The 27,960-nt window shown below is 46.1% G+C and overlaps 1 protein-coding gene across 2 annotated transcripts; it reads right to left on the reverse strand.

Annotated features, from left to right (window-relative positions):
* Nucleotides 1-229: 229 nt before the first annotated feature.
* LOC137558509 (granzyme A-like) lies at nt 230-27,084 on the reverse strand. 2 transcript variants are annotated; one of them, XM_068271747.1, is made up of 5 exons: nt 26,998-27,084; nt 15,296-15,437; nt 5,627-5,765; nt 3,582-3,848; nt 230-636 (listed from the first exon to the last, which is right to left on the reverse strand). In XM_068271747.1, the coding sequence occupies exons 1-5, from the start codon at nt 27,050-27,052 to the stop codon at nt 475-477; spliced, it is 765 nt and encodes a 254-aa protein (XP_068127848.1). In that variant the 5' UTR covers nt 27,053-27,084; the 3' UTR covers nt 230-474. The 2 variants fall into 2 exon arrangements, with proteins under 2 accessions (XP_068127848.1, XP_068127849.1); XM_068271748.1 differs by having other exon boundaries at nt 553-632.
* Nucleotides 27,085-27,960: the final 876 nt, after the last annotated feature.

Below are 27,960 nucleotides of genomic sequence, written 5' to 3' on the forward strand. Positions count from 1 at the left end.
TCAGGTGTTTGTGTGACTACATATTATGGGTGAGTGGGAAGATCCTGGTGGCCACCAAGAAGAGGCAAAGAAAGGGTAGAGAACATTAAGGGGCCCTTCAAAGTTTTGCTGGGGCCCCCATGATTTGTAGTTACCCCCCTGTTTTCCTAAAAGAAAAGTAAAAAACAACCACAAGGGGACTAAAATGAAAGTAAGACTTTATTCCTTTGCACAATTTAATCATGTTAGACAAAGCAAGGCACGCAATGGCAATGGCAGTTATATTGAAAACTAGGTGGTGCAGAAAATTCACTTGTCCCTGACACCCAATAGGAGGTCTTCTTTAATTTTTAATTATTTATCTACTTTTTGTAATTAGAGCTGTGATCTGTGATCTGTTTTTTTTTTCCTCCTCCTGTTGCTATGAAGCTGATTGCATTTTATAACTGGTAGAAATTAAATGATAAAAAAAGGCAAACAATTGTCATAAAATGATCATTCTGTTTTCTTTTCTATTTGTTTTTTAATCCAGGTGACGTGATCTTCGGTAAGGAAGGCATAAACATCTGGTCTGCTGGGAATTGCACATGCTTTTGGGCCAAAAGAAACAATTCCTCGGAACTCCCCCTGACATATCAGAGGTCCTCCAGAGTCTCCCTTAGGCCAAAGAAAAGAAGAGAAAAAGAAAAATCAAAAAAGTATTAGCGATTGTAACGATTTTTGGCCTTATGCTCATCTGCTTTGAAAAGTTTGTTGTTCAAACAGTATTAAAGAGACTCTGAAGCCTCCTAAAATTACACTTTTTTTTTAGCCAGTCCTGTAAAACATTAATGGGTTAGCTGAAACGCCGCAATCTCCATGGATCTCCGCCTCCTCCCGCCCCTCTCAGTGAAAGAAGACTGAGAGGGGTGGGAGGAGGCCGAGATCCGCGGGAGATAGACGTGAATAGAGGCAGAGCTGCAGCTCAAAGCACTGCCTCCAACAGGAAGGAACCCAGCAATTTGCCCCAGGCATTTTGAGGTGATTAAAGCTTCGTTTTGCCGCGGGATAGCGGCGTTTCAGCTAAACCGTTAATGCTTAACAAGACTTGCTAAAAAAAGGGTTATTTTCGGAGGCTTTAGAGTCTCTTTAAAGGGGATCTGTAAATTAAAAAAAGCCTCTGGATCCTAACAAGGCTTTCCCGTCCTCCTCTGTCCCTCCGTTAGCTTGTCTGGGTCCCCATTTATCCCATTTAAATATTTACCTACCGCGATCCTGCGCAGGCGCAGTAGCCCCTCTTCCTTCAGGTTAAAGCGGAAATAGCTAAACCCGATCTAGTCCTTTTGCGCCTGCGCAGTAGAGCGATATGATCAGGTTCGGCTATTTTCATCTAGCCTGAACGAAGAGCCGCTACTGTGCCTGCGCACAGTAGTGAAGTGGTTAATTCTGTTGCCTGATCTGGGTGCGGCCGATTTTTCTGATCGACCAATTTATTCCATCATTTTATCAGATCAAGGGAGAATCAGTTATGTTCCCTTCTGCTCGATCGATGTAAATAAGCTGATATCTGGATGAATCGACCAATTTACTCGGTCAGACAGGACAAGGAATCGGATACTGTTCACATGATTTAGATCGACACAGAATCAATACTTGGTTTTAGAGCATGAAGGCACAACATCGTTCAGATCAATAGTCAAGGAGAATCACTTAGGATCTCTCACTAGTCAATTGACTTTCAATCAACCACACTGTATTTGATTGCCCGTTAAAGTTGATTGTTAATCACTCAATGGAAAGTTGAATAATGTATGGTTACCTTAGTCTGGTTCATAAGCAATTAGCCATGTTTGTAGTCCTTTCACTGTTTCTAAGGATCTGGATATCAAATGGTGAGTTATTGTTCTGTTTAGAGGAAATAGATGGTGGGCAGGTTACACCTGAAGTGAGAGGGATATGGTGGCTGCCTATGCAGAGCCGGGACAAGGTCCTTCAGCACCCAAGGCTGAGACAGCGAAGTGCGCCCCCCCATCCCTCCCACCCCAGCCTTCACACACTGATTGCTATTAGACTAATAGGTGCCCCAGGGCCCCCAACCTCCCCAACACCTTAATCTCTAGTTATCTGGCTTGCAGTCACTGTCATGTGTCCCCTTTTCTTATTTCTTTCTGCTTCAAACACAATTGGGAATGACAGCTGAATGAATTGTTCACCCCCTCCAACACTGGGCCCTGAGGCTGGAGCCTCTCCAGCCTCTGCCTCGGCCCGGCCCTGTGCCTATGTATTTTCTTTTAGACAATACCAGTTGCCTGGCAGTCCTGCTGATCTCTTTGGCATCAGCAGTGTCTGAATCACACACCTGAAACAAGCATACAGCTACTGTAATCCAGTCAAACTTAATTCACAAACATCTGATCTGCTGCATGCTTGTTCAGGGTCTATGGCTAAAAGTATTAGAGACAGAGGATCAGCAGGACACCCAGGCAACGTGTAGTGCTTAAAGAGACTCTGAAGTTTCTAAAAAAAGTATTGTTATTTAATAAATATGTTTAATACCTTAGCCCTTACTAAACCGCCGCATTCGCGCCGCTGTAAACTATCTAAATGCCCCCAAACTCCCCGGGGGGCAATCCGGGCAGCGCTTCCGAGTGAGGCAGGGCTATGAGCTGCAGCCCTGCCTCACACGCGTCTGGTCAGCGGTGGATCTCCGCCTCTCCCCCGCCCCTCTCTGTCTTCGTTCGCTGAGAGGCGGAGATCCGCCGCTGACAGACGTGTGTGAGGCAGGGCTGCAGCTCATAGCTCTGCCTCAAACAGAAGAGTAGAGGGCAGCAAAATCCACGACCAAGAAAGTCGTGGATTTTGCAGGGGAGAGGGAGGGGGGAGTTAGGGGGGATTTAGATCGCTTACAGCCGCGGGGATGCGGCGGTTTAGTTAGGGCTAAGGTATTAACCCTCCTGGCGGTTAGTTGTTTTTGCCAAAAAGGCAAAAATCCTTTTTTTTTAAATTTTTTTTTTTTTTGTTTCATGTAAAGCTACCAGAGTGGTAGCTACATGAAACACCACTAGAGGGCGCATGTGTCCCTCTAGTGCGATCGTCGCCGGCATCAATAGCAAACAGGGGAACGCGTATATAACGCTTTCCCCTGTTTGGCTTCTCCTGTCGCCATGGCGACGATCGGAATGACGTCATGGACGTCAGCCGACGTCCTGACGTCAGACGCCTCCGATCCAGCCCATAGCGCTGCCCGGAACTCATTGGTCCGGGCAGCGCAGGGCTCTGGCAGGGGGGGGGGGGGGCCCTGTTGCGCCGCTGCGTGCGGGCGATCGCCGCAGAGCGGCGGCGATCAAGCTGTACGCGCGGCTAGCAAAGTGCTAGCTGCGCTTACAGCATTTTAAATGAAGAAAATCGCCCCACCAGGGACTGAGATATCTTCCTGCGCGGCATAGCCCGAGCTCAGCTCGGGCTTACCGCCAGGAAGGTTAAACATATTTATTAAATAAAAATAATTTTTTTAGAGACTTCAGAGAATTCCTCTCATTTCAGGTGAATTTTAACATGATAATGTGCAACTGTTGTTGCTTTAGGAACATTCCAAGAGAAACTGAAAAGTATTCTATACTTACCCTGCAATCACCTTTTCCTCCATTGGCGTATAGAGTGCACATCATATTTTTAGTGATGGCATAAGGATACCACATTGCAACACATTGCTCTCTACTTATAGCAGGCAGACTGACTTCCATTAGCTTGTCTGGTGGGCGGTAGACATCATCATTAGAGGTTCTGCCCCACCCTGCTACTTCACAAATGGTCCCAGGTTCAACATCACAGAATGTTGTTGGCAATTCCAGAGGCTTTACGGCTTCGTTTAATTTTGCTTTACCAAAAAGCTGAAAGAAGTGTTGAAGAGTTAAAGGCTCAGACAACAAGTCAAACCAATATACTATATTTTTGGGCCATAAGATGGACTTTTTCTGCCAGTGTCAGTGTGTCTTATGGCCCCAATGTCCAAATGTGTTTGACCAACAAAGCCCTCACCTGATCCAGGTGGTGCTCTCCAATCGTCCTCTGTCTCCAGCCGACGCTCCAAGTCCTCCTGCTTCAGCTAGTGCTGGTGCTCACCCCACTGCGTGCCAAGGGCACCTGGGTGCTGCCACATCATGCAGTAAGAGGGCACCTGCAATGGCTGGAGTGAGCCAGAGGGGACACAAGACCAAGGACTTGGAGCGCCGTCTAGAAATGAAGACAGAGATGGAGGACTGAAGAGCATTAGCTGGGTCAGGTGAGGGCTTCCACTGCACTCTGCAGTTGCCTCAGGGATTAGTGTAGCTAATGGTGGCAAAGTGGGTTAGTGTACTTAGGGGACAGCAGTGGTTAGAGTATCTAGTGGAGGTTGGTGTAACACTGTAACTAGTGGTAACAGGGTAGGTTAGTGTATTTGGGGAACAGCAGTGGTTAGTGTAGCTAGTGGGGGTAGTGTAACTAGTGGTGGCAGGGTGAGCTACTTTAGCTGGAGGCTGAAGCCTATCACAGCCGATCACTGCAATAGGCTGACGTGGGAAGGGAGGGATATTAAATTAATAAAAAAAAAATAAGGAAATTTAATAAAAAATAATAAAATAAATATTTCTAAAAAATAAATAACAATCCTGAGGGCGATCTGACCACACTAACAGAAAGCTCTGTTGGTGGGGAGAAAAGGGAGGGGGTGGGGGGGAATCACTTGTGTGCTGAGTTGTACAGCCCTGCAGTGAGGCCTTAAAGAGAGTCTGAAGCCAGATTAAAAATGGTTTTTTATCTTATATACAGCAGGGGCATGTTTGCCCCTGCTAAAAAGCTGCTATCCCGCGGCATAACAAGGGGTCTTTGCCCCCAAATCCCCCCTGCAAAATCCACGACTTTCTTGGTCGTGGATTTTGCTGCCCCTGTGCGCTTCCATGTGAGGCAGGGCTATGAGCTGCAGCCCTGCCTCACACACGTCTGTCAGCGGCGGATCTCCGCCTCTCCCCCGCCCCTCTCAACGGAGGCAGACTGAGAGGGGCGGGGGAGAAGCGGAGATCCGGCGCTGATAGACGCGTGTGAGGCAGGGCTGCAGCTCATAGCCCTGCCTCACACGGAAGCGCTCCCCGGAGGTAGCAGGGGGGATTTGAGGGGTAAAGACCCCTCGTTATGCCGCAGGATAGCGGCGTTTTAGCAGGGGCAAACATGCCCCTGCTGAATATAAGCTTAAAAGCCATTTTTAATATGGCTTCAGACTCTCATTAAAGCTGCAGTGGCCCAATTAGGGAAAAATGGCCTGGTCACTAGGGAGGTTTAACACCACGGTCCTCAAGAGGTTAAAGCAGACACATAAACTTTGACAGTTTCGAAATGACATAAATGTATTAGATACTCCGACAACCGGAATAACCTGCTTCTTCAGGCAATAAAAAAGGAGTATAAACAGTGAATGGTCAGGGATGCACCAGGGATGACAGCAATGCAAAACTGTCAGACAACTGACGCAGAAAAACTGACGCACAGAAAAACTAACGAATGGAGACAGGCCCTTAGCCAAGAAATTGTATCATCCTGATTCAAAACCTCTTAATATCCATTCAATAATTGCATTTTTCTTTTTCAGTTAGACCTACAAGAAGGCCAGCAGTATATTTATAAGTGTACGTACCTGTACAAGTTGGATGTCATTGTCAAGTGTATTTGCATTATAGCAATGTTTAAGCCACTTTAAGACCTTGAAATTCTGTACATATTGGTCTTCTGCTTTTAGCGAGTGGGCCCCCAATTTGATTGTTGTGGATATATCACTGAAAAGTAAATTGATGTAAATGCCTTTAGAAGATTTTTCTCCAGATGTAAAGTAAAATCCAGTAAGAATCAGTTTTAACTTACTGTGCACAACTTATTAAATTCATTATTTCTACATTATTCACGTGCAAATTATTTAGTCAATATCTGCCTACTGTAAAATCTTACCTCACCCTAATTTACATTCTTCTGTTTCAAAAAATGTTTATTAAAAGTTTTAACATAATGCAAAATAACACATATATTGAACATATAAGCCATAGGAATACAAGGTACATGCATCCTCACACCATATGAGGGATCTGTCATAGGGATTATTCATTATTATTATTAAAGGAGACCACAACTGAAAAAATGAAAGGTGCAGTGTCTAGGGAGGGAAAATTAGATACTTACCGCCTCTCTTGTTCCCCGCCGTCCGTCGCCACTCTTCTCCAATAGATGCGGGTGTCCAGAAGACTGTCCTGACCTCTAACCTGGACATACTGCGCAGTATGTCCATTCTTTACCGCTTCTGACGGTGCATAATTTCGGCAGAAGCAAGTTTACTACCCTGGCTCCTCCTTCCGTGGAGTGCAAGATGCTATGAAGGAGGAGCCAGGGGAGTGAACTTGCTTCTGCCGAAATTATGCGCCGGCAGATGCGGTGAAGAACGGGCATAATGTGCATGCGCGGCACAGTATGTCCGGGTTAGAGGTCAGGAGAGTCTTCTGGACACCCGCATCTATTGGAGAAGAGCGGTGGCTGACGGCGGGGAACAAGAGAGACGGTAAGTATTTAACCATTTTAGCCGCACGGACGTGAGCTTTACGTCCGCAGCGGCAGCTGCTAGAGCTGCAGGGATGCGTTAGTCACGTCCCTGCAGTTTGGGGGGTCTGCAGGCGATCCTGCGGGCAGACGCCCACAATTGCGCTGATGCTGCTAGCAGGGAGGATTGGCTGCAGGGGACAAAAGTCCCCTGTGCCAATACGAGCATGTCTGCCGAGAATAAACACTGTTTTTGTTCAAAAACAGTGTTTATTCTGTAAATGGAGCCGCCGCGCTATCTCCCGCCGTCATTTCCGCTGGTTTCCGCTGCCCGATCGTTAAATTTATGAATGGAAACAATGTTTCCATTCATAATCTCCCCGCCGCCGCTGTGATCGGAGGCTTCCGATGTAACAATACATTGTATCCTATGTAGCGTAATTGTACGCTACATAGAATTTTGCTTAGCGGGGACATCTTGTGGCCAAATAGTAAAATACACCTACTGACTATAGGGGAAAAAAATAATATCTATGTCAAGAGGGCATCTTATTATTAAATAATGGGCTTGTAAGGAATAGTGCGGTTACCTCTGCAGCGGGAAGCGGAGCGACCGCCGCTTCCGCATCTGACGTCACCGCGGCTGCTGCCGTGTCTTCTCAGGCATCTCGCGCAGGTTTCAGCAGGACAGGTCTTTCAGCGTCACATCAGCTCAGGTCAGCACAATCGCAAACGGAGCGTCAGGACCTTTATGCGCTCAGGAGGCGGGTCAGCTGACCTGTCGGTCAGCTGACATCAGATCGCTGTATCTCATTGCTGATTGGTTGAGCTGCTTTGGGCGGGACATTTGGAATTGCTGGTCTGTACTTAAAGAGACACTGAAGCAAAAAAAAAAAAATATGATATAATGAATTGGTTGTGTACTATGAATAATTACTAGAAGATTAGCAGCAAAGAAAATATTCTCATATTTTTATTTTCAGGTATATAGTGTTTTTTCTAACATTGCATCATTCTACAATATACGCAGATTACACAACACTCAGCATTCAAAATTATTCTTTCAGAGCAGTCTGTGAACTAATGACCTCTCCTCTGGCAGAGAAAAAGACATTTGTTTACTTACAGTTGAGATAATAAAAGTCAGATAACAGCCCTCTCCATGACTTTGAAAGCCGTAGAGATTAATGGCTTTTTTTGTATAGAGAAAACAGCTGGAGTTTCTTAACTCTTCCTGTACTGGAAACAATTAGACTGATGTATCTGATCTTAATGTTTTATTTCTTAGCTGTACTACACATACAAATCATAATATCATAATTTTTTTTCCGCTTCAGTGTCTCTTTAAGGCTGGGATTGTCAGTGGTTCGTTGTCTATTGTTGCTGAAACTTCGCAGTGAAAGCTCTCAGACCTAAAGGTGCCCATACACTCGTCAGATTGGCAGCAGACAGATAAGAAATGCATCTGATGATCTATCTGATGCGTTTTTAGAACATTTTTTACCAGGATAGAATTCCAATAGATTTCAGTTTGAAATCTGTTGAAATTCGATCTGATGGCATTTTTTTGCCATCAGATTTCCATTAAGGCCAATGCAAACTGATAAGCAATCTCATCAGATCGACCTAAATTTTCCACCCTGCTAGTTCGATGGAAATCCATCGAAATCGATCGAAATCGGCCGTCGATCGGTCGATTGGCCAACCGATTTGCGATCGATCGATCGATCGATCGATCGCGATCGATCGATCGGCCAGAAAATCGGCTGAGTGTATGGGCTGCTTTAGTCAGATCCGTGTGTGCTTTGATCCGACAGGACCCCGGGGACTTCACACTAGATTAGGAGATTTCTATTGTATTGATTATTTGTTGTGACTCTTTGCCTGTTCTTGACTCGCCTTCTGTCTAAACCAGGCATGGGCAAACTCGGCCCTCCAGCTGTTACGGAACTACAAGTCCCACAATGCCTTTGCCTTTATGAGTCATGATTGTGGCTGTCAGACTCCTGCAATGCATTGTGGGACTTGTAGTTCCTTAACAGCTGGAGGGCCAAGTTTGCCCATGCCTGGTCTAAACGATTCTGTAGTTCTGCCAATCTGATCTGTTGCCGACTACTGCCTGAATACTTACGCTGATTCTGTCCAACGATTCTGTACTTCTGCCAATCTGATCTGTTGCTGACCTCGCCTATCTGACCACTCTCCCTCTAGTGGTCCCCTACCCCCTACTAGTGGGCCCTTGCCACTGGGGCCTACTACTCTCTAGTGCTACTGAGTATTACTGTGCACCAAATCACTTGTATTACACATCTGAATAAAGTATACTGACTATTGTGCTGAAAGAGCTGATCACTACTGATCATTACAGGGCTCAAAATTAGTGATGGATGTAAAACTGAAAATATGCACCTTTATTTCTAAATGAAATATTGTCACCATACATTATACTAGGGATATAATTTTAACGTTGCAATAACCGGGACAAATGGGCAAATAAAATGTGTGGATTTTAATTACGGTAGTGTAACGATCGGTGTCAGCAACACAGATTTTTTCTGATTATTGGTGGTCTGCAGTATCACCAATAATACAGATGCTATACCTGATTATGTGGTCATCTGCAGAATCACCAATAATACTAGTATAGCTAGACAAAGGACACCCAATGTGGTATTGTGTTTGGTGCAAAAGTAATCAGAGAAGTTATCTCCCGAGAAGCAGGAGATACAGACACTACTGCAGCCAAGGATTCCCTGAGGAGCAGGGAATCAGACTGCAGTGCAGCCAGTGGACCCCTGAGGGGCAGGGTCCCACTGACTGTGCTGCAAGATGATCTCCTGAGGAGAAGGAAATACAGACTGTACTGCAGCCAATAATTCCCTGAGGAGCAGGGAATTCAGATCGTACTGCAGCCAGTGGACACCTGAGGAGTAGGGACCACTGGCTGGGCTGCAAGAGTGATAACTGGTGGAATGAGTGATTATGATTGAACTGCAGCCGAGGATTCCCTGAGGGGCAGGGAATCAGACTGTACTGCAGCCATTGGACCCCTGAGGGGTAGAGACCACTGACTGTGCTGCAAGATGGTCTCCTGAGGAGCAGGTGACCATAAGCCTGTGCTTGCAGCTAATGAACACCTGAAGAGCAAGTGTCACAGACAGTACAGTAAGGCTGATCACCCAAGGGTGAGATGACAGCCAATAAGGTCAGACAAGCAAAGTCGGCAACATACGGACAGATAAGGTACAGAGACGGAAGACTGATTCGGTATCCGGGTACAGGCAATGTCGGCAACAGTTTATCAGATAGGCGGAAGTACCGAATCAGTAAGCAGGAGAGTGGTCAGGAAAGCCAGAGATCATAACAGGTAACAGTCATATATAACAATCCTAATCTAGGTGTGAAGTCCTTGGTTTCAACACCTGGGAACTAGTCTAACACATAAACAGTAGCAATGTAGCAATCTCCTAGTCTTAGGTGTGAAGTCCTTGGTTTCAACACCTGGTAACTAGTCTACAGAATGGTATACAAGTCTCACAATACAATAGTGCTTTAAGACTATCAACGGAATCTGACTAAGTGTGAATTCCCAGCTCTGGCTGGTTCTAACACACTGTAAGATCTGACTAGGGTCTGAGTGCTCACACATAAGCATTCGCAACAGCAGACAACTTGCAACTGACAGGCAAGTCCTATATATACCCAGAGCGCTCCACAGCGCCGCCCCAGTCACTCAGCCAATCCGGAGCATAGCTGGAGTCAGCTGATCGGCATTATCAGCTGACTCCCCTTCTACTAGCATAAAGGTCCTGTCGCCTGGCGCGCGCGCGTAGCTCTCAATCTGTGTGCACTAGAAGGACCAGGCGAACCAGCAGCATGTTGCTGCGCGGCAGCAGCCGCCGGCTGGAACGCGAAGATAGCCGCCATGCCGCTTGCCCATGCGGCGGCATCTCCGCTATTCATTACAGTAACCCCCCCCCCCCCCCCCCCCTGAGGAGTGGACCCCGGACATTTCCTACCCGGCTTCTCAGGGTGTAAGTCATGGAACTCTTTCTTTAATTCCTCAGCATGCATGCGACAATCCGGCACCCAAGTTCTCTCCTCCAGACCATACCCCTTCCAGTGGACCAGATACTGTACAGAATTTTGCACTAACTGAGAATCCAAAATCTTCTCGATCTCATACTCAGGTTGGTCGTCAACCATCACAGGGGGGGGGGGGGGGGGGGGAGAGGAATCCACATGCATAGCAGGCTTCAACAGAGAAACATGGAATGATCTCACACCTCTCATGCTGGCTGGGAGATCAATCGCATAAGTGACGTCATAAGGCCTCTTGCACACTGCATGCAATTCCGATTCAGATTCCGCTTTTTAATCAGTTTTTACATCAGATTCAGATTCCGATTTGCAGTGTGCAGGGAGCAAACTGCAAATCAGAATCTGAATCGGATGTAAAAACTGATTAAAAAGCGGAATCTGAATCTGAATCGCTTGCAGTGTGCAAGAGGCCTTAATCTTTCTGGACACTGGGTATGGCCCTACAAATCTGGGTCTCAGCTTAGGTGACGGTTGTTTCAAACGTAAATGCCGAGTAGATACCCACACCATGTCCCTTGGGGAAAACTTCTACTCTACAGACCGTCTCTTATCCGCCTGTTTCTTCTGAGTCTGGAAGGCTTTCCCCAAATTCCTCTTAACCATTCCCCAAATCCTTCTCAATGCCCTTTGCCAATCCTCCAGGGCCGGAAATGGGGTAGATGCCACAGTCTGACTGCTACCTCCAGTATGTACAGTATAAGCTGTTGTTCTGTCCCTTAACTGATAGAAATTAGCTGCTGTGTGTGCTGATCTCTGCTACCTCCAGTATGTACAGTATAAGCTGTTACTCTGTACCTGTACTGATAGTAAACTAGCTGCAGTGTGTGCTGATCTCTGCTGCCCCCAGTATGTCCAGTATAAGCTGTTCTCTGTGCCTTTACTGATAGTAAACTAGCTGCTGTGTGTGCTGATCTTTGCTACCTCCAGTATGTACAACATAAGCTGTTATGCCCTTTTCTCATAGTAAACTAGCTGCAGTATGTGCTGATCGTTGCTGGCCCTAGTATGTACAGTATAAGCTGTTGTTATGTCCCTTTACTGATAGCAAACTAGCTGCAGTGTGTGCTGATCTCTGCTGCCCCCAGTATGTACAGTATAAGCTGTTACTCTGTGCCTGCACTGATAGTAAACCAGCTGCAGTGTGTGCTGATCTCTGCTACCTCCAGTATGTACAATATAAGCTGTTATGTTCCTTTTTCTGGTAGTAAACTAGCTGCAGTGTGTGCTGATCTTTGCTGGCCCTAGTATATACAGTATAAGCTGATGTTATGTCCCTTTACTGATAGTAAACTAGCTGCTGTGTGTGCTGATCTTTGCTGCCCCCAGTATGTCCAGTATAAGCTGTTCTCTGTTACAATCGTTTCCCTGGGGTTCAGTTAGTGCTCACCTAGTTAAGGTAGCTAGAGCCGGTGCTCTTTCCCAGCAGGTCCACCACTCCTGCAAACTGTAGACTCCAATAATTCGAGAAAGGCACTCCACTGGCTTCAAACTTCCTCAAGGAAGGGTCAGGTGACCCGTAACATGTATGTGTCTTTTGCTCAATAAACAAACAAAAGTTTGAAGCCAGTGTAGTGCCTTTCTCAAATTATTGGAGTAAGCTGTTCTCTGTGTCTTTACTGATAGTAAACTAGCTGCTGTGTGTGCTGATCTTTGCTACCTCCAGTATGTACAATATAAGCTGTTATTTTCCTTTTTCTGATAGTAAACTAGCTGCGATCTTTGTGTGTGATCTTCGCTGGCCCTAGTATGTACAATATAAGCTGTTATTTTCCTTTTTCTGATAGTAAACTAGCTGCAGTGTGATCTTTGCTGGCCCTAGTATGTACAGTATAAGCTGTTGTTATGTCCCTTTACTGATAGCAAACTAGCTGCGGTGTGTGCTGATCTCTGCTACCTCCAGTATGTACAGTATAAGCTGTTACTCTGTACCTGTACTGATAGTAAACTAGCTGCAGTGTGTGCTAATCTCTCTGCTATCTCCAGTATGTACAATATAAGCTGTTATGTTCCTTTTTCTGGTAGTAAACTAGCTGCAGTGTGTGCTGATCTTTGCTGGCCCTAGTGTGTACAGTATAAGCTTTTGTTATGTCCCTTTACTGATAGTAAACTAGCTGCAGGGTGTGCTGATCTCTGCTGCCTCCAGTATGTACAGTATAAGCTGTTACTATGTGCCTGCACTGATAGTAAACAAGCTGCAGTGTGTGCTGATCTCTGCTACCTCCAGTATGTACAGTATAAGTTGTTACTCTGTACCTGTACTGATAGTAAATTAGCTGCAGTGTGTGCTGATCTCTGCTACCTCCAGTTTGTACTGTATTAGCTGTTACTATGTGCCTGTACTGATACTAAACTCACTGTAGTGCATTCATTTCTACCCTCAGTATATGTACATTATAAACTGTTACTCTGCCTTTTATTGATAGTAAACCAGCAGCATTGTGTGTTCAATGATCTCTGCTATCTCCAGTATGTACAGTATAAACTGTAATGCTAGGCACACACATCCAATTTGACTGCTTTCATGTAGTGTAAGAGCTCTGTTCGTTTATAATATGCAAAATCTGTTGGCCCTCGTACTACATGAAGGTGGAAAAATTGGTAAGTGATTGGTCAATCAAAATTGTATGTGTGTGTATGCATCTTTACGTGATGCCTAGTAAAATAGCTTCAGTGTGTGCTGATCTCTGCTACCTGATACTGAGTATAAGCTGTTACTCTGTGCTTGTACTGATAGTAGACTAGCTGCACTGTGTGCTTATCTCTAATACCTACCTAAAAGAACAGACCTACAGTCCCTATCTCATTTGTTAACCAGGGACTATCTGTACTTTGCTAGTCACTTACTAGGTACATCTTCCTAGTACTGAGTAACTTAATTTATCATAACATTCTTCAGAGATTTATTTTCTCTATTTTGTCCATATTGACATGTTAGCATAATGCAGTTGGCTCCACCCATATATCATGACCATGCCCATTTTCCCACCAGCAGAACTACACCCACTTAGGGCCACAACTTAGACAATGCTTGGGGCCACAAAAACCTTAGCTGCACCCCTGTTTATAATCAAAGGTGGGTCACTATACACCAGGGAACTGTATAGCTGTCTGAGTGAAAAGGAGAGCTCAGGAGACAAGGCAGGCTTTGATTGATCCCTACAATGACTGAAGCCTGTGTGAGATGCTGGGGCGCTCTGACAGCAGCAAATGCCTTTCTTTCTGCACAGAATCCCATAGGGTCCAAGTGCCACGATTTCGCTGTGGCAGTTCCGTTTTGCGCCCTCCCTCACGCTGTCACTGGGCAGAGTGCATTTGTCACGGAGAGGAGACCGTATGCAGCATGGATGGCCACCGCCATTAACCCTCCTGGCGGTTTAATTATTTCCGCCAGGAGGCAGCGCAGCAGTTTTTTTTGTTTTATTTTAAATCATGTAGCGAGCATAGGGCTCGCTACATGATAGCCGCTGCTCAGCGGCATCCCCCCGCCCGCTTCGATCGCCTTCGGCGATCTCCGATCAGGAAATCCCATTCAAAGAACGGGATGTCCTGGAGGGCTTCCCCCGTCGCCATGGCGACAGGGCGGGATGACGTCACTGACGTCAGCGACGTCGTGACGTCATTGGGAGTCCCGATCCACCCCTCGGCGCTGCCTGGCACTGATTGGCCAGGAAGCGCACGGGGTCTGGGGGGGGGGGACCGCGCGGCGCGACGGATAGTGGCGATCGAGCGCGGGGCGGCGACGATCGGTGTGCTGACGCAGCTAGCAAAGTGCTAGCTGCCTCCAGCAAAAAAAAAAATTAAGTAAATCGGCCCAGTAGGGCCTGAGAAAACCTCCTGCGCGGCTTACCGCCAGGAAGGTTAAGTTTCTCCCTCCCTCCTAATGTGCCCCCAGTGCCCCCACTCTGCCTGCAGAGTAAAAAATGCGCAACGGAGCGGGCTGTAAATCTTATCATTGCCTCTCCGCAACGGGATCTCATCTGGTCTTCCCGGCTTCCTACTTCCTGTGACGTCACAGGAAGTAGGAAGCCGAGAAAACCAGATGAGATCCCGGTACGAACGGAGAGGCAATGGTAAGATTTACAGCCCACTCTGCTGCACATTTTTTACTCTGCAGCCGGGGGGCGGGGGGGGGGGGGGGGCGTTGGGACACTGGGGGGCACATTAGGAGGGAGGGAGGGAGGGAGAAACTTAATGGCAGCGGCCATCCATGCAGCACACGCATCCCTGGGCTGGTGCCTCGATCATTTTTTCCCCTCTCTGCCCACACATGGCCACCCTCACCCTCCTCCCCACCCACTGGCACCCTCACGCGCCTCCCCTTTCGGGAGTAATTAATATTACTTATTAATTAAAAATATTTAAAACGTTTTGGTGGGCGTGACTGGGGGTTGGGGGTGTGGCCAGCGGTGTGGCCTAAGTGTCCCGCTTTCTGAAGGTCAAATGTTGGGAGGTATGGAATCCTGCTAGCTTACACCTAATCTGCACTGCTTCCTCCCTCTACTCTACCTCCTCCTTCTTCTCCCACTCTTCCATAACAGTTAAGACTCCTGAATTAAAGATATGTAGCTTTAAAATAAGTGTGGCTGGCATATCCTCTGCTGAACAGGGCAGTGTAATTCTGCACACTTTTATAAATCAACCCCCCAAGTGTAGTAAAAATATTGATAATCTTAATACTCACATAGTACAATGAGCTGCAGTCAGCACCCAGCTGCTATCAATCAAGGCACCATCACACAGTTTGTTTCCAGTTGTTATACATGCCATGTGTGGCCTTGAATGAGGTGTGGCCTCCCTTCCTCCAATGATTTCCATGCACACATCTGAAACATAGAATCAAATAGAATAAAATATATAAAACAAGTAATGTGCAGCAGGTGGCAGCCTCTCTGCTAATAGACAGAAACTCTTGAAAATTAAGATAGCGAGGATAAGGTAAGTATATAAGGGATAGCTCCCCACTGTCCCTTTTTCGGAGGGACAGTCCCTCTTTGAGAGCCCTGTCCCTCTATCCCTCTTTCCTCCTCATTTGTCCCTCTTTCAGGACTTTGTCCCTCTTCCTATGTAAATATATGCATTTCTCTACTAAAAAAGTGTGTTTCATTGACTCTAAACTTTATTCCCATCCTTTAAATTGATATATTACTCATTTTAAAATGTTAATATGAAAGAAAATGAACCCGGATAAAAAAGGACCAGTGTGGTTTGAATTATAAAACAACATATTTTTCTTACACAATCTTTATGGTATGCGTGAGTAGGGGTGTGATGGGTCGTGATTAGGGGTGTGGCTTAAGTGTCCCTCTTTCTCATCTCAAAAAGTTGGGAGGTATGTATAAGGCAAAAAGAAAAATAGAATAATGGCTCTGTATTTAGCTTTGATATTGGAAATGATCAGAATGAGGTTCATAACAGGCTCTATGTGTATATTCGTGTAGAAAGGGGCGGGCCGCCCATGACGTGGAGTGACGCTGCTTCCTCAGGCGTTGGTAGTGGGGGGACAGCGACAGGCAGAAACAGGAAGTGAAGACTGCACCTGGCCTGCTGCTGCCCGCCTTAGCCCCGCCCGCTTGGACACAACCACTTGGGCACCACGGCACCCCCTGACCCTACCCTGCTGCACATGATGATGTCCTGTGCCTATCACCAGCTAGGGAATCAGCAGCCCACTCGCCAGGCCCACATTACTGGCCTGCAGTGATGAGCCACCGCCAGGACTAGGGGACTAACTGAGTCTGCTGTGCTGCTGACTGTGCTGTCCATCAATCATAATGCTTGCAGCATCACAGCAGCAGGGAGAATCAGAATGGAGCCTAAAGGGAGAGTGACTGTGAGAGTGACAACAGCCAGGCCTGTGGGGACTCGGTAGTCAGTGAGTGAGGTGGTTTGGTTGGGTGTCTATCGAGCCTGTGGTTATGATGAGTCCCCAGTAGTCCAGGCAGCAGCAGCAAGGGGTGACAGGCCTGTGTGTGTGGGGGGACTCAGGAGTCAGTGAGTGAGGTAAGCTGGCTGGGTCTGGGTGTCTGTGGAGCCTGGCTGGAGTCATGATGAGTGTGATCATTCCAAATCGCGGGGAGCGCATCCTCACAAGTTTGCTCATCCTCCTCACAAGTTTGCCTAAGGCAGCAAGAAGTCTAGAACCCCTGCGTGCAGGTTTGTATGTAATTTACCCTCTCAGCAATTCAGGGATAGAGAATGATACAGACAATGATATACATCAAATACGGTGTCCACTGGTACAAGAACAGAACTGGTGATTACAATGCTAGACGTAACATGATGAATAAAATGTATAACAGAGAGCAAGCTATTAAATAAATAAAATTCCAAGGCACAAAAGGGTGAGAGAGCCCTGCCCTTGCAAGCTTACAATCTAAAGTATTGGGGGGAAACAAGAGGTGGGGGAGTATACAGTATACATACAGGCAGTGCATGGTTAGGTTATTTAGTAAGGAGTAAAACTAGACGTGAGGTCGAAAGGTGAATGGTCTAAGTTAGAGCATACTCTTGTTGGAAAAGGTGAGTTTTGAGGGAGCGTTTAAAGATCGCAAAGGTGTGTGAGTGATGGACAGGGCAGCCATCAGGGGGGGACAACTGACACTGCAGTGAGGGGCCCAGGGCTTCTGGGGGCCCTGCCACCCCTCCCCAAAGCACTGGAAGGGCCGCATGTGCTGGCTGCGGGCCTGTGGCTCACTAACCAGCACACCGTGTTCCAGCACTGAGAGAAGAGTGATATAAGCGCTTGAATGTGGGGAGCAGATGAGTGAGCCGGCTACAGCGGACTTTCTATATTGGGGTACAGGCTACCTATACTGGGCCACCACCTATACCTGGCTACCTATACTGGGGCTGGAACCACCTATATCTAGCTACCTATACTGGGGCACCACCTATACTTATACACAGCAACCAGTGGGTGGGCCCAGGGAGGGGGGAGGGGGCCCAGGCCTGATGATGTGTGAGGGGCCCCAAAATTTCTGATGGCGGCCCTGGTGATGGATGTGCTGGAAGGGCATTCCAGAGGCGGGTGAGGCACGTGAGAAGTCTTGTATACGTGAATGTGAGGAGGTAATTCTAGAAGAGGATAAAAGAAGCTCATGTGCAGATCTAAGATTGCGGTTGGGTTGGTATCTGGAAACTAGTGAGGAGATGTACAAGGGAGATGCCCATGGGCAGAGCGCTTCTGACCTCGGTTACGCGCTGTAGGATGCACGCAGCCAGGCCTGCGCAAGTGCAGTGATGCCCAACTCTGCCGACTCCAAAAGAGAGTAAAAGGGGCATTTACAGGCAGTGGAGGGGCAGAATGGAGAACGGGTTTATGGAGCGGTGAGCATCAGGACATCTCACCACACATGCCTGCTCCCCCCGTTTCTCATATTTTTATGCTTCAATTCAAGATATTACACATTTCTGCCTAACAATTTCAAAAAGTACTCCATTTGTTTTTCTTAGCATTCTTTCTCCTTGAAGACCCTGTTAAACCTTTTACACCATGGCGCTGCGGTAAGCTTTTTTGCCGCAAGAGGCTGCTAAGGCAATGAATGTCATAATTGATGCAACACTATGCCATTGCAAAGTCAACAGTGCGTTACCGCATGATCCATGCCTACTGGACAGATAATGCAGTAATGCAATTCTATGGTGACACAGTGAATATGAACGACGAAGCGTAGTGCGGCGTGGCATGCATGCGTGGACCGAATGGAATCCCAGTGTACTTCCTGTCTAGTGCATATTACCCTGGTCCCAAGTAAGTTTAACTTTGCGCTTTTTTTTTTTTACTTACAATTTCATTTAAAATCCAAATTTTAACCCTGCTCTGAAAATACTAAAATTAAAGACTATAAAATAAAATACAGCATTTGTTTGAATGAACTAAAAACAGGCAAAGATAATTAAACTCCAGTTAAAACATGAAAACTGTAAAGGGTAGCTTGGTCCTGAAGGTATTAATATATATATATATATATACTAGTAGACCCAAGCCCGTTTAAAAACGGGCTCTAGGTCTTTTTTCTGTCGCCGCCGCCAGTGCGCATGCACACGCCCGCCGCGCACGCAACCGCCTCACGCGCGCCAGCACCCGCCCGCCTCGCCTACCTTGCTCACACGCCCACCTCGCTCGCCCGCCTCGCTCCCTGGTCCCGTCCAGCTGTCCGTTACTGCGCACATGCGCAGTAGCAAAAAACAGGGACACGGACAACTGGATGCAGCGACACAGGGATTTTATTGTATAGGATATATATATATATATATATATATACATATATATATATATATATATATATATATATATACACACACACCTATTTAAAAATATATTTTTCAAACAAATTGAAGAATTAACAAAACATTAGCAAATGACATTAGATACAGTTGTGGAAATTATACATCTCTGCACATTTTAAATGCAGCAGCCCACCTTCTATTAAAGGACAACTGTTGTGAAATATTGTAAACTTTAAAACGCATATGTACAGTATCTGTACATTTCTCCTGCCGTAAAATGCACTAGAAATTAATTTTCTCCTATGTTGTTGTTACTTACAATCGGCAGTAAAAATGTGATATTTGACAGATGCTAGACTGGTCCAAGTCCTCACGGGGGACTCAGTGTTTAATTTATTCTTTAAATAACTGGTCTAGAATCTATGCAAAGATGTCAGTCAACTTCCCTTCTAATTTTCACACTATTTTTGCAGTTGGGCTGATCAACTGCTGTTCAGAAAGTGCATTTGTAAATAAAGAAATAACTGAGAGTCCCCTACGAAGAGTTGGACTAGTCCAAAACCTGTCAGATTTCCTCTACCTGCTGTAAGGACATTTTACTCTAGGAGAAATGTACAATTGTATGTACTGTATGTATTTTACAATTTTTAATGATAGATGTAATTTGAGCAACATTTACTTACTTCCCATAAATGGATTATGGGCCACTCGCTGTGGCTGTCTTTTTAATGGGTAGATACCTTTAAGCAGGCCATACACTGGCTCGATTCGCGGCCGTTTCGACAGCAGATTCGATCCTGGGATCGAATCTGCTGCCAATCGTTCGCGGTAAACGCAGCCGCCGATCCGATTTCCTCCCGAAATCGGATCGGTCCGTCGATCGCGCCGTGCGGGAAATTACCCTCGATCGCCCACGGGTAAAGTGCGCGTCGCTAGCGGCGGCCGATCCGATCAAGTATACATTACCTGAGGCTGGCTCCCGGGCGTCTTCTCCGCGCTGCACGGCTCTGTTCCGGCTCCATCCATCCCGGCGCTTCCTGTGTCACTGCAGTGACCAGGAAGTTCAAATAGAGGGCGCTCTATTTGAACTTCCTGGTCACGGAGTAACACAGGAAGCGCCGTAATGGAGCCGGAACAGAGCCGTGCAATGCGGAGAAGATGCCCGGGAGCCAGCCTCAGGTAATGTATACGGGGGGGGGGGGGGGGGACAGGCGGCAGGAGCAGCTCAGCAGATGGTGAATCGGTTTCAGGCTGAAATCGATTCACAATCTGTTTGCAGTAAAGGCAGCCATACGATCCCTCTCTGATCAGATTCGATCAGATAGGGATCTGTCAGCTGGTCGATCTAATGGCACATCGACCAGTGTATGGCCACCTTAATACCAGTTTTTGTCATTTGCACCATTACTCAAGAATCAGATTAAGGATTCAGTCTCACGTAGGGGTGTATCACTAAACTGCAGTAAGCAGAATAAAGTTAGTAAAGTTTTGTGCATGATAAGTAGAGTTTATTGTATTGCATATAATATATTGCATTCTGCTCTACTCATCGTGTGATAACATTTTATGCATGTTATTCTGCTTATCACCGTTTAGTGAATACACCCTAAGTACTTTATTATGAAAACCTGCAGCCCTGTTTATTAGCTAGTGCAGATACAGGTTTATGGCTCGTTCACATTGCGTTCCGCTCGTGTTAGTGTTCGCGTTGGTCGTTTTTGACATTTTTTTTTATTCCCGGCGCTTGTGTGGGCGGTGTATTTTTGATAGCGCTTTCAGAACGTTTTTTTAATTCACTCCCTGACGCAAGTCAGGAAGTGATCTCTTTGACGCGGAAAAGAATAAATGCAATGTATTTATTTTTAAAAACGTGAACACAACCGATGCAGAAAAACGATTTTGTGGGCGTTTTTCCTTTTTCCTATACCTTCCATTGAGGCGGAATCGTCCCGAAAATAGTCCATGCAGCGCTTTGCTGAGCAGATCGGAAACAAATCGCTCAGATGTGAACTCTCTCGTAGGAAATCATTGCACAAGCGTTTTTAGAGCAATTTTGAAAATCGCCTGCGCTTGAAAAAAGGGCAAAAACGCCCTTAGTGTGAATGAGCACTTAGAGCTTCATTAACCTCCTTGGCGGTAACCCCATACTACACACAGGGTAGCCGCCGCGGAGAATCACATGGCCCCAGGACGATTTTTCTTTTATATGGTGCCATACGCTTTATCTAGCAGTTTGCTAGCTAAGCGTATGCTCAAAGTTGCTCCGGTCCCCCACGTTTGCCCGCAATAGCTTCCGGTATACGTACCCCCCAGCGTTCCTACACTGGCACAGCTGCCCAATCGGCTCCAGGCTTCGCGATGATGGCGATTGGGATTGCGGATGACATCATGACATCGATGACGTCATCTCAGATCGTCACCATAGCACCGGCGGAAGCCGATGGGGAAACTGTGCTTTTTGTGGTATCGTGGCAAGTTACGTATAGCCGGTGGCGATTGGCGGGCATGGGGGGGGGGGGGGAGCGACTGGCGCAACTTTGGACATATGCATAGCTAGCGAAATGCTAGCTAAGGTGTTTAAAAAAAAATTTTGAGACAAAAAACCTCCCGGCGGACGTAGCCTCAGAAACTGCGAACCACCAAGGGGGTTAATTGTTCACAAAAAACAAGAGAATGAGGAAAAAATGTGGTCTTAGTAAACTTTACCTTGGCATGACTGTCACTGAAAGGTGAGCTGATGTGAGTATTTAAAGGTAATCTGTAACAAATATAAAACAACCAGCTCCTGAGGGATACTTATTCCGGGATCCAGCGCTGGCAGTCCCTGAAAAATAATCTGACAAACATGTTGGCCGTGGCACAGGCGCAGTAGCATCTGAAATGTTTGTGTTTGGCTTTCCGATGGGCTACAGCAGAAAGAGAGCCCAAACAGATCTGCTCTACTTCACAGGCAACTGCGCAACAGAGCGGACCAAATTGGACTTGACTATTTTTGTCGGAGCCCATTGGAAAGCCGATACTGCACCTGCTCAGGAGCAGTGTTGATTGAACAGTGCTCGACACTGTTCATTATTCCCCGAATATTGCGGTGTTCGGGTTCAGGTTGAGCCCAGCCGAGCACCGCATAGTGCTCGGCCGCGCTGTTTGGTCTCCTCCCCTCGCTTATTGCCGCCTTTGAGGCAGCCAATAAGCGGCGACGATGCTTTTTCCACAGCTATGGTCATACAGTCTAGCTGGCTGTGACCATAGCTGTGATTGGCTGAGCGGGTCACGTGTTCAGGTATATAAATACCCGAACGCGCGGCTGGCTCCGCCATTCGCATTGGGGTTTAGCTTGGGTAGGTAGGAGTAGGAGACAGAGCTAGCGGTTAGGTGCCAGCCAGACCAGCCACAGTGCCCCAGCCTCACAACCACTGCCAGCAGCAGCCACAGTCAGGGCCGGATTTGGACTTCCCAGTGCCCTAGGCCCGGTACCACCAACCGCCCCCCCCCCCCCCACACACACACACACACTCAGGGTGCATACACACATCAGACCATAGTCTTTGGAAAATGAAGGATCACAGACCAATTTTACCCCCTTCCATGTAGTATGAGGGCCATACCTACAAAGTCTATTCTATGGAGCTGCACTCCCCATCAGACAGAGATCTTACCCCCTTCCATGTAGTATGAGAGCCATACCTACACAGTCTATTCTATGGAGCTGCACTCCCCATCAGACAGAAATCTTACCCCCTTCCATGTAGTATGAGAGCCATACCTACACAGTCTATTCTATGGAGCTGCACTCCCCATCAGATAGAAATCTTTGCAAGTTGCTGCACACAAAGATGCTGTACACATGCAACAGATCAGTATCTGCAAAAGATCTGTTCCTGCAAAAGATCCGTTTCTGCAAAATGCATTCATAATCTGATATCTGCAGATCCTCATACACACCTTGTTTAACAAACATTCATCTGCAGATCAGATCCACCAGGATGGATCTTCAGATGATTGTCTGATCTGCAGATAATTGTCTGTTAAACAAGGTGTGTATGAGGATCTGCAGATATCATAGACTATGAATGCATTTTGCAGGAACGGATCTTTTGCAGGAACAGATCTTTTGCAGATATTGATCTTTTGAACGTGTTCAGCATCTTGCAAAGATTTTTATCTGATGGGGAGTTCAGCTCCATAGAATAGACTGTGTAGGTATGGCTCTCGGACTCCATGGAAGGGGGTAAAATTGGTCTGTGATCTTTCATTTTCCAAAGACTGTGGTCTGATGTGTGTATGAGCCTTTAGGAAAATGAAAGATCACAGACCAATTTTACCCCCTTCCATGTAGTATGAGAGCCATACCTACACAGTCTATTCTATGGAGCTGAACTCCCCATCAGACAGCAATCTTTGCAAGATGCTGCACACAAAGATGCTGTGCACATTCAAAAGATCAGTATCTGCAAAAGATCTGTTCCTGCAAAATGCATTCATAGTCTATGATATCTGCAGATCATCATACACACCTTGTTTAACAGACATTCATCTGCAGATCCGATCCACCAGGATGGATTTTCAGATCTGCAGATGAATGTCAGTTAAACAAGGTGTGTATGATGATCTGCAGATCTCATAGACTATGAATGCAATTTGCAGGAACAGATCTTTTGCAGATACTGATCTTTTGTGTCTGTACAGCATCTGTGTGTGCAGAATCTTGCAAAGATTTTTTCTGATGGGGAGTTCAGCTCCATAGAAAAGACTGTGAAGGTATGACTCTCATACTACATGAAGGGTGGTAAGATTGGACTGTGATCTTTCTTTTTCCAAAGACTATAGTCTGATATGTGTATGAGCCTTAACGATCACTTGTTTGCAGGATACCTATGAATGTTTTCTCTCTGAAAAATGATGAATGATTGTTTTTCCTGTTAGAGCAGTGAGTCCCTAATGCCTGGTACGCACCAGATAGATGGGTTGAATCGATTTTCCGATCACTTATACAAAGTCGATTAGAAAAATGATCAGAAATCAGATTGGACCTGTCAGAAATAATGGATGGGAAATTGCATGGTGTGTACCAGGCATGAAGTAGCAGAGCGGCGTTCATCTCCCTCTCTGCTCTTCTGTAATCACAGATCTGTTGCATTTATTTTATAGTATTTATTGTACTGATTCTTTCACAGGTGTTTTTTTACTGTTTGCCAACACGGTACAAATATATATTTTATTAATTTTTAGTGTATGTTATTACTTTTGGTATACAAAACAGAATGTAACAATACAAAAGTATACAACAGTACATTTGCAATTATAATTATAGAGAAGTTGTCTATCTCATACTAGACTACTGCTGCCTTTAAAATGAGCCAGCAAGGGGTTAAGATTTAGCTTAGAAGGGGCTGCCATAAATCTCTCTAAGGAAAAAAAACCCTTATCTGTTTAAGATTTACAATCCAGGGGGAGAGAGGAGAAGGAATGGCTCAAGTCATTAACAGAGTCTGACTGACCAGCAATACATTGTTTAGCCCAGCTTGAGTTGTAAAGTGGAAATAATTCTGTTAAAATGTTTACTTTTACTGGATCAGAAATTGTCTACATTGTGATCCATGTTTCTCTCACCCCTGGCAATAAACTGAAGCGTTTATGTTCAGTAGATAGCACTGTCTCATCGCACACCACGAAGTAAGGAAAATACACGGAGCTCTGGAATTCTGACTGTGTGTGTGCAGCAAAGCCGGGGCGCTTTGGAGCAGGAGAAATGATTTATTTTGACATGCAGCCTCTTATCTCTCTCAGGTCCTGCCGCCCTTTTATCCTTCTGATTTTGTTCCGCCCTAGGCCGTGACCTTTGTGGCGTTTGCAGAAATCTGGCCCTGGCCACAGTGCCCCAACCTCACCACTGCCAGCAGCAGCCACAGAGCCCCTGCCTCACACTTTCAGTGCCAGCTGGGATCAGTTGTGCCCATCAAAAAAACACACTGCTTTTCAGGGATATCTCATTTCTATTATATTTATCAATGCATGGCGACAAAATGCATTGTTTTAAGCATGCATTTTGTCATCATGCAAGGCCTGGGTTGTGTCACAAAGCGTGGCCTTCTTCTCATGTACCTCCTCTTCCATACTGTGTGCTGGGTTAGCGTTGCCGGTCCCATTGCTAGGACTGCTTTTCAGGAATATCTCATTTCTGTTATATTTATCAATGCATGGCGATAAACTGCATTGGCCATAAGTGTGCAGTTTTTCCCCATACACGTATGCCTTTTTTGGGGTAGTTTTGTTTGTTTAATTGGCAGTCAAGTATAATATGCGCACTGCTCTGCAAACATGAGTCCCTGCTTTTATTCTGAGCCTAAAATCTATGTGTAAATGCCCCCCCCCCCCACACTATTTCCAACCCATTTTGCAGAAGTTTCCCTCAATTTTCAAGCTTTTTCAGGCCTGCAAAGCAGGCATGCTCGGGTCCCCATTGACTTCCATTAGGCTCGGTGTTCGGCCGAATATCCCAAACATCTTGACCATGTTTGGCCGAGCTGACCCGAGCCCGAATATCTGGGTGTTCGATCAACGCTACTCAGGAGTGCGGAAGATGAATATTTACATTGCTGCTGTCTGAGGTATGCCAGTGCTGGATTCCGGAAGGGGAAGAGTACGGGAAACCTCATTAGGATCCTGAGATTTCCTCCCCAGGGGATGTTTTTTTTTTTTTTTTTTATTGATTCTCTTTAAGTAACCTCTGATCTCCTAGAATTCTCAAGAAAAAGTCTCTAGAATTTAGTCAGAGTGGTGTGAAGATTGTTCTCTGGGTGAAAATGACTTGTTGATAGGACATGTCAGAAGTGAATGGCCAGACTGGAACGTAGTTTGGGGTAAGCCGCGCAGGAGGTTTTCTCTGGTCCTGCTGGGCCGATTTGGTTTTTTTTGCTGGAGTAAAGTGCTAGCTGCGTCAGCACACCGATCACCGCCGCCCCGCACTCGATCGCCGCTATCCATCGCGCCGCGCGCCCCCCCCAGACCCCGTGCGCTGCCTGGCCAATCAGTGCCAGGCAGCGCTGAGGGGTGGTTCGGGACTCCCAATGACATCCCGACGTCGGTGACATCGGTGACGTCATCCCGCCTCGTTGCCATGGCAACGGGGGAAGCCCTCCAGGAAATCCCGTTCTTTGAACGGGATTTCCTGATCGGAGATCGCCGAAGGCGATCGAAGCGGGCGGGGGGATGCCGCTGAGCAGCGGCTATCATGTGATATAAGAAAAAATAAATTAAAAAAAAAACTGCTGCGCTCCCTCCTGGCGGAATTTTTTATACCGCCAGGGGGGTTAAGCAGGCAGAAAAAATGCTGTAAGGCCCGGTGCACACCAAAACCCGCTAGCAGATCCGCAAAATGCTAGCAGATTTTGAAACGCTTTTTCTTATTTTTCTGTAGCGTTTCACCTAGCATTTTGCGGTTTTGGGAAGCGTTTTTGGTGTAGTAGATTTCACATATTACTGAACAGCTTCTGTAACAAAAACGCCTGCAAAACCGCTCTGAACTGCCGTTTTTCAGAGCGGTTTGCGTTTTTTCTATACTTTACATTGGAGGCAGAAACGCCTGTGCAATCCAAAAAATGCCTCACCCCGGGAGTATGCGTTTTCAGCAAAACGCCTCCCGCTCTGGTGTGAACCACCCCATTGAGATACATTGACCAAGCGTATCTGCAGCCGCAAGCAGCTGCAAAAACGCCAAAACACCCGCTCGGTGTGCACCAGCCCTAACTCAGATAACCACTCAATCTGTGGCGAGCAGAAAAGCTTCCCAGAATGCTCCACACCACACCTTTGAGCAATATTGGGTCCCACATCTGCCAACCAAGACCAGAAAGCTCAGGCTGCAGTGGGCACAGGCTTACCAAACCTGTACAGCTGAAGACTAGAAAGCCGTAGTGTGGACTGATGAATCTCACTTAGTGATAAGGCAAAAAGATGAAAAGATGTTATGGGTAGAATATGGCATCAACTTGTTAGAATATGGCGTCAGTCTGAATCCATGGTCCTAACCTATCTTTTAAATTACAGTGCCAATAACAAAATGAATGAGCTTATCTGAGTGTTTTTCCTCTCATTTTGCAACTCACTGCTAAAATTACCCTTATTATAAAAAGCAGACATGAAAAATGTACTTACATGTATGAATGAATAAGATGAATGTCGCAACAAATAGTAGCAAAAAGATCCTCATGGTGGCTGCAGAGTGTTGTCACTTGAATGGTCACTGCACAAAAAAGTCAGACTCCAAAGCAGCTTTAATATTTTTATCGCAAGTTTATTTAGATTAAATCTGTAATAGTCTGATGGGCAGGGTTTGGCTCTGGTCACTGTAGCAGCTCACACCTCTATCTTCCATCACACATTTCTCGTTTAATATCCTGTTGTGTAATACCTACCTGGTCTTTCCAGCTGCTGGTATGAAATAGCAGTGGCTGGATAGTGTACTGGTTAAGGGCTCTGCCTTTGACATGGGAGACCAGGTTTTGAATCCTGGCTAGGCTCAGTGCCTATACGGTAAGGAGTTCACCCTAGCTTTTGAGCGCTTTGAGTCCGACAGGAGAAAAGTGCTATGCAAATGTTTCAATTGTAAGAGAATTATTATGAAATAATGTCCACAGTGACTGAATGCTGGAAGACAACATTAGTTTTATAATAGTGGGGACCATAAATACTTTCATGGTTTATGTGTAGTTACAGGAAAATCACTATACAAGTACAAAACTACTGTACATAGTTCATGGATGGTTAAAAAAAATAACAGCAGAATAGATACATTTCCATTTGATACAATAAGTACCACATGAAGTTTTGAATCAGGATGATACCAACTATTGGCTAAATTAAAAGAAAAAGAATAAGCTTTCAGTTGCTCAGCTTTTTTCAGAATCAATTCCTGTATGCTGACAAGATGTTAGAGCACACAGACCAGAGCCGGGATAAGGTCCTCCAGCACCCAAGGCTGAGACACCAAAGTGCCTCCCTTCATCCCTCCCACCCCAGACATCACACAGCCTGATTGCTATTTGACTAAGAGGCGGCCCAGGGCCCCAACCCCCCAGACACCTCAATCTCTAGTCACGTGAGAGAGGTTCACCATGG

This window comes from Hyperolius riggenbachi, chromosome 1 (assembly GCF_040937935.1).
Source record: "Hyperolius riggenbachi isolate aHypRig1 chromosome 1, aHypRig1.pri, whole genome shotgun sequence".
NCBI lineage: Eukaryota > Metazoa > Chordata > Amphibia > Anura > Hyperoliidae > Hyperolius > Hyperolius riggenbachi.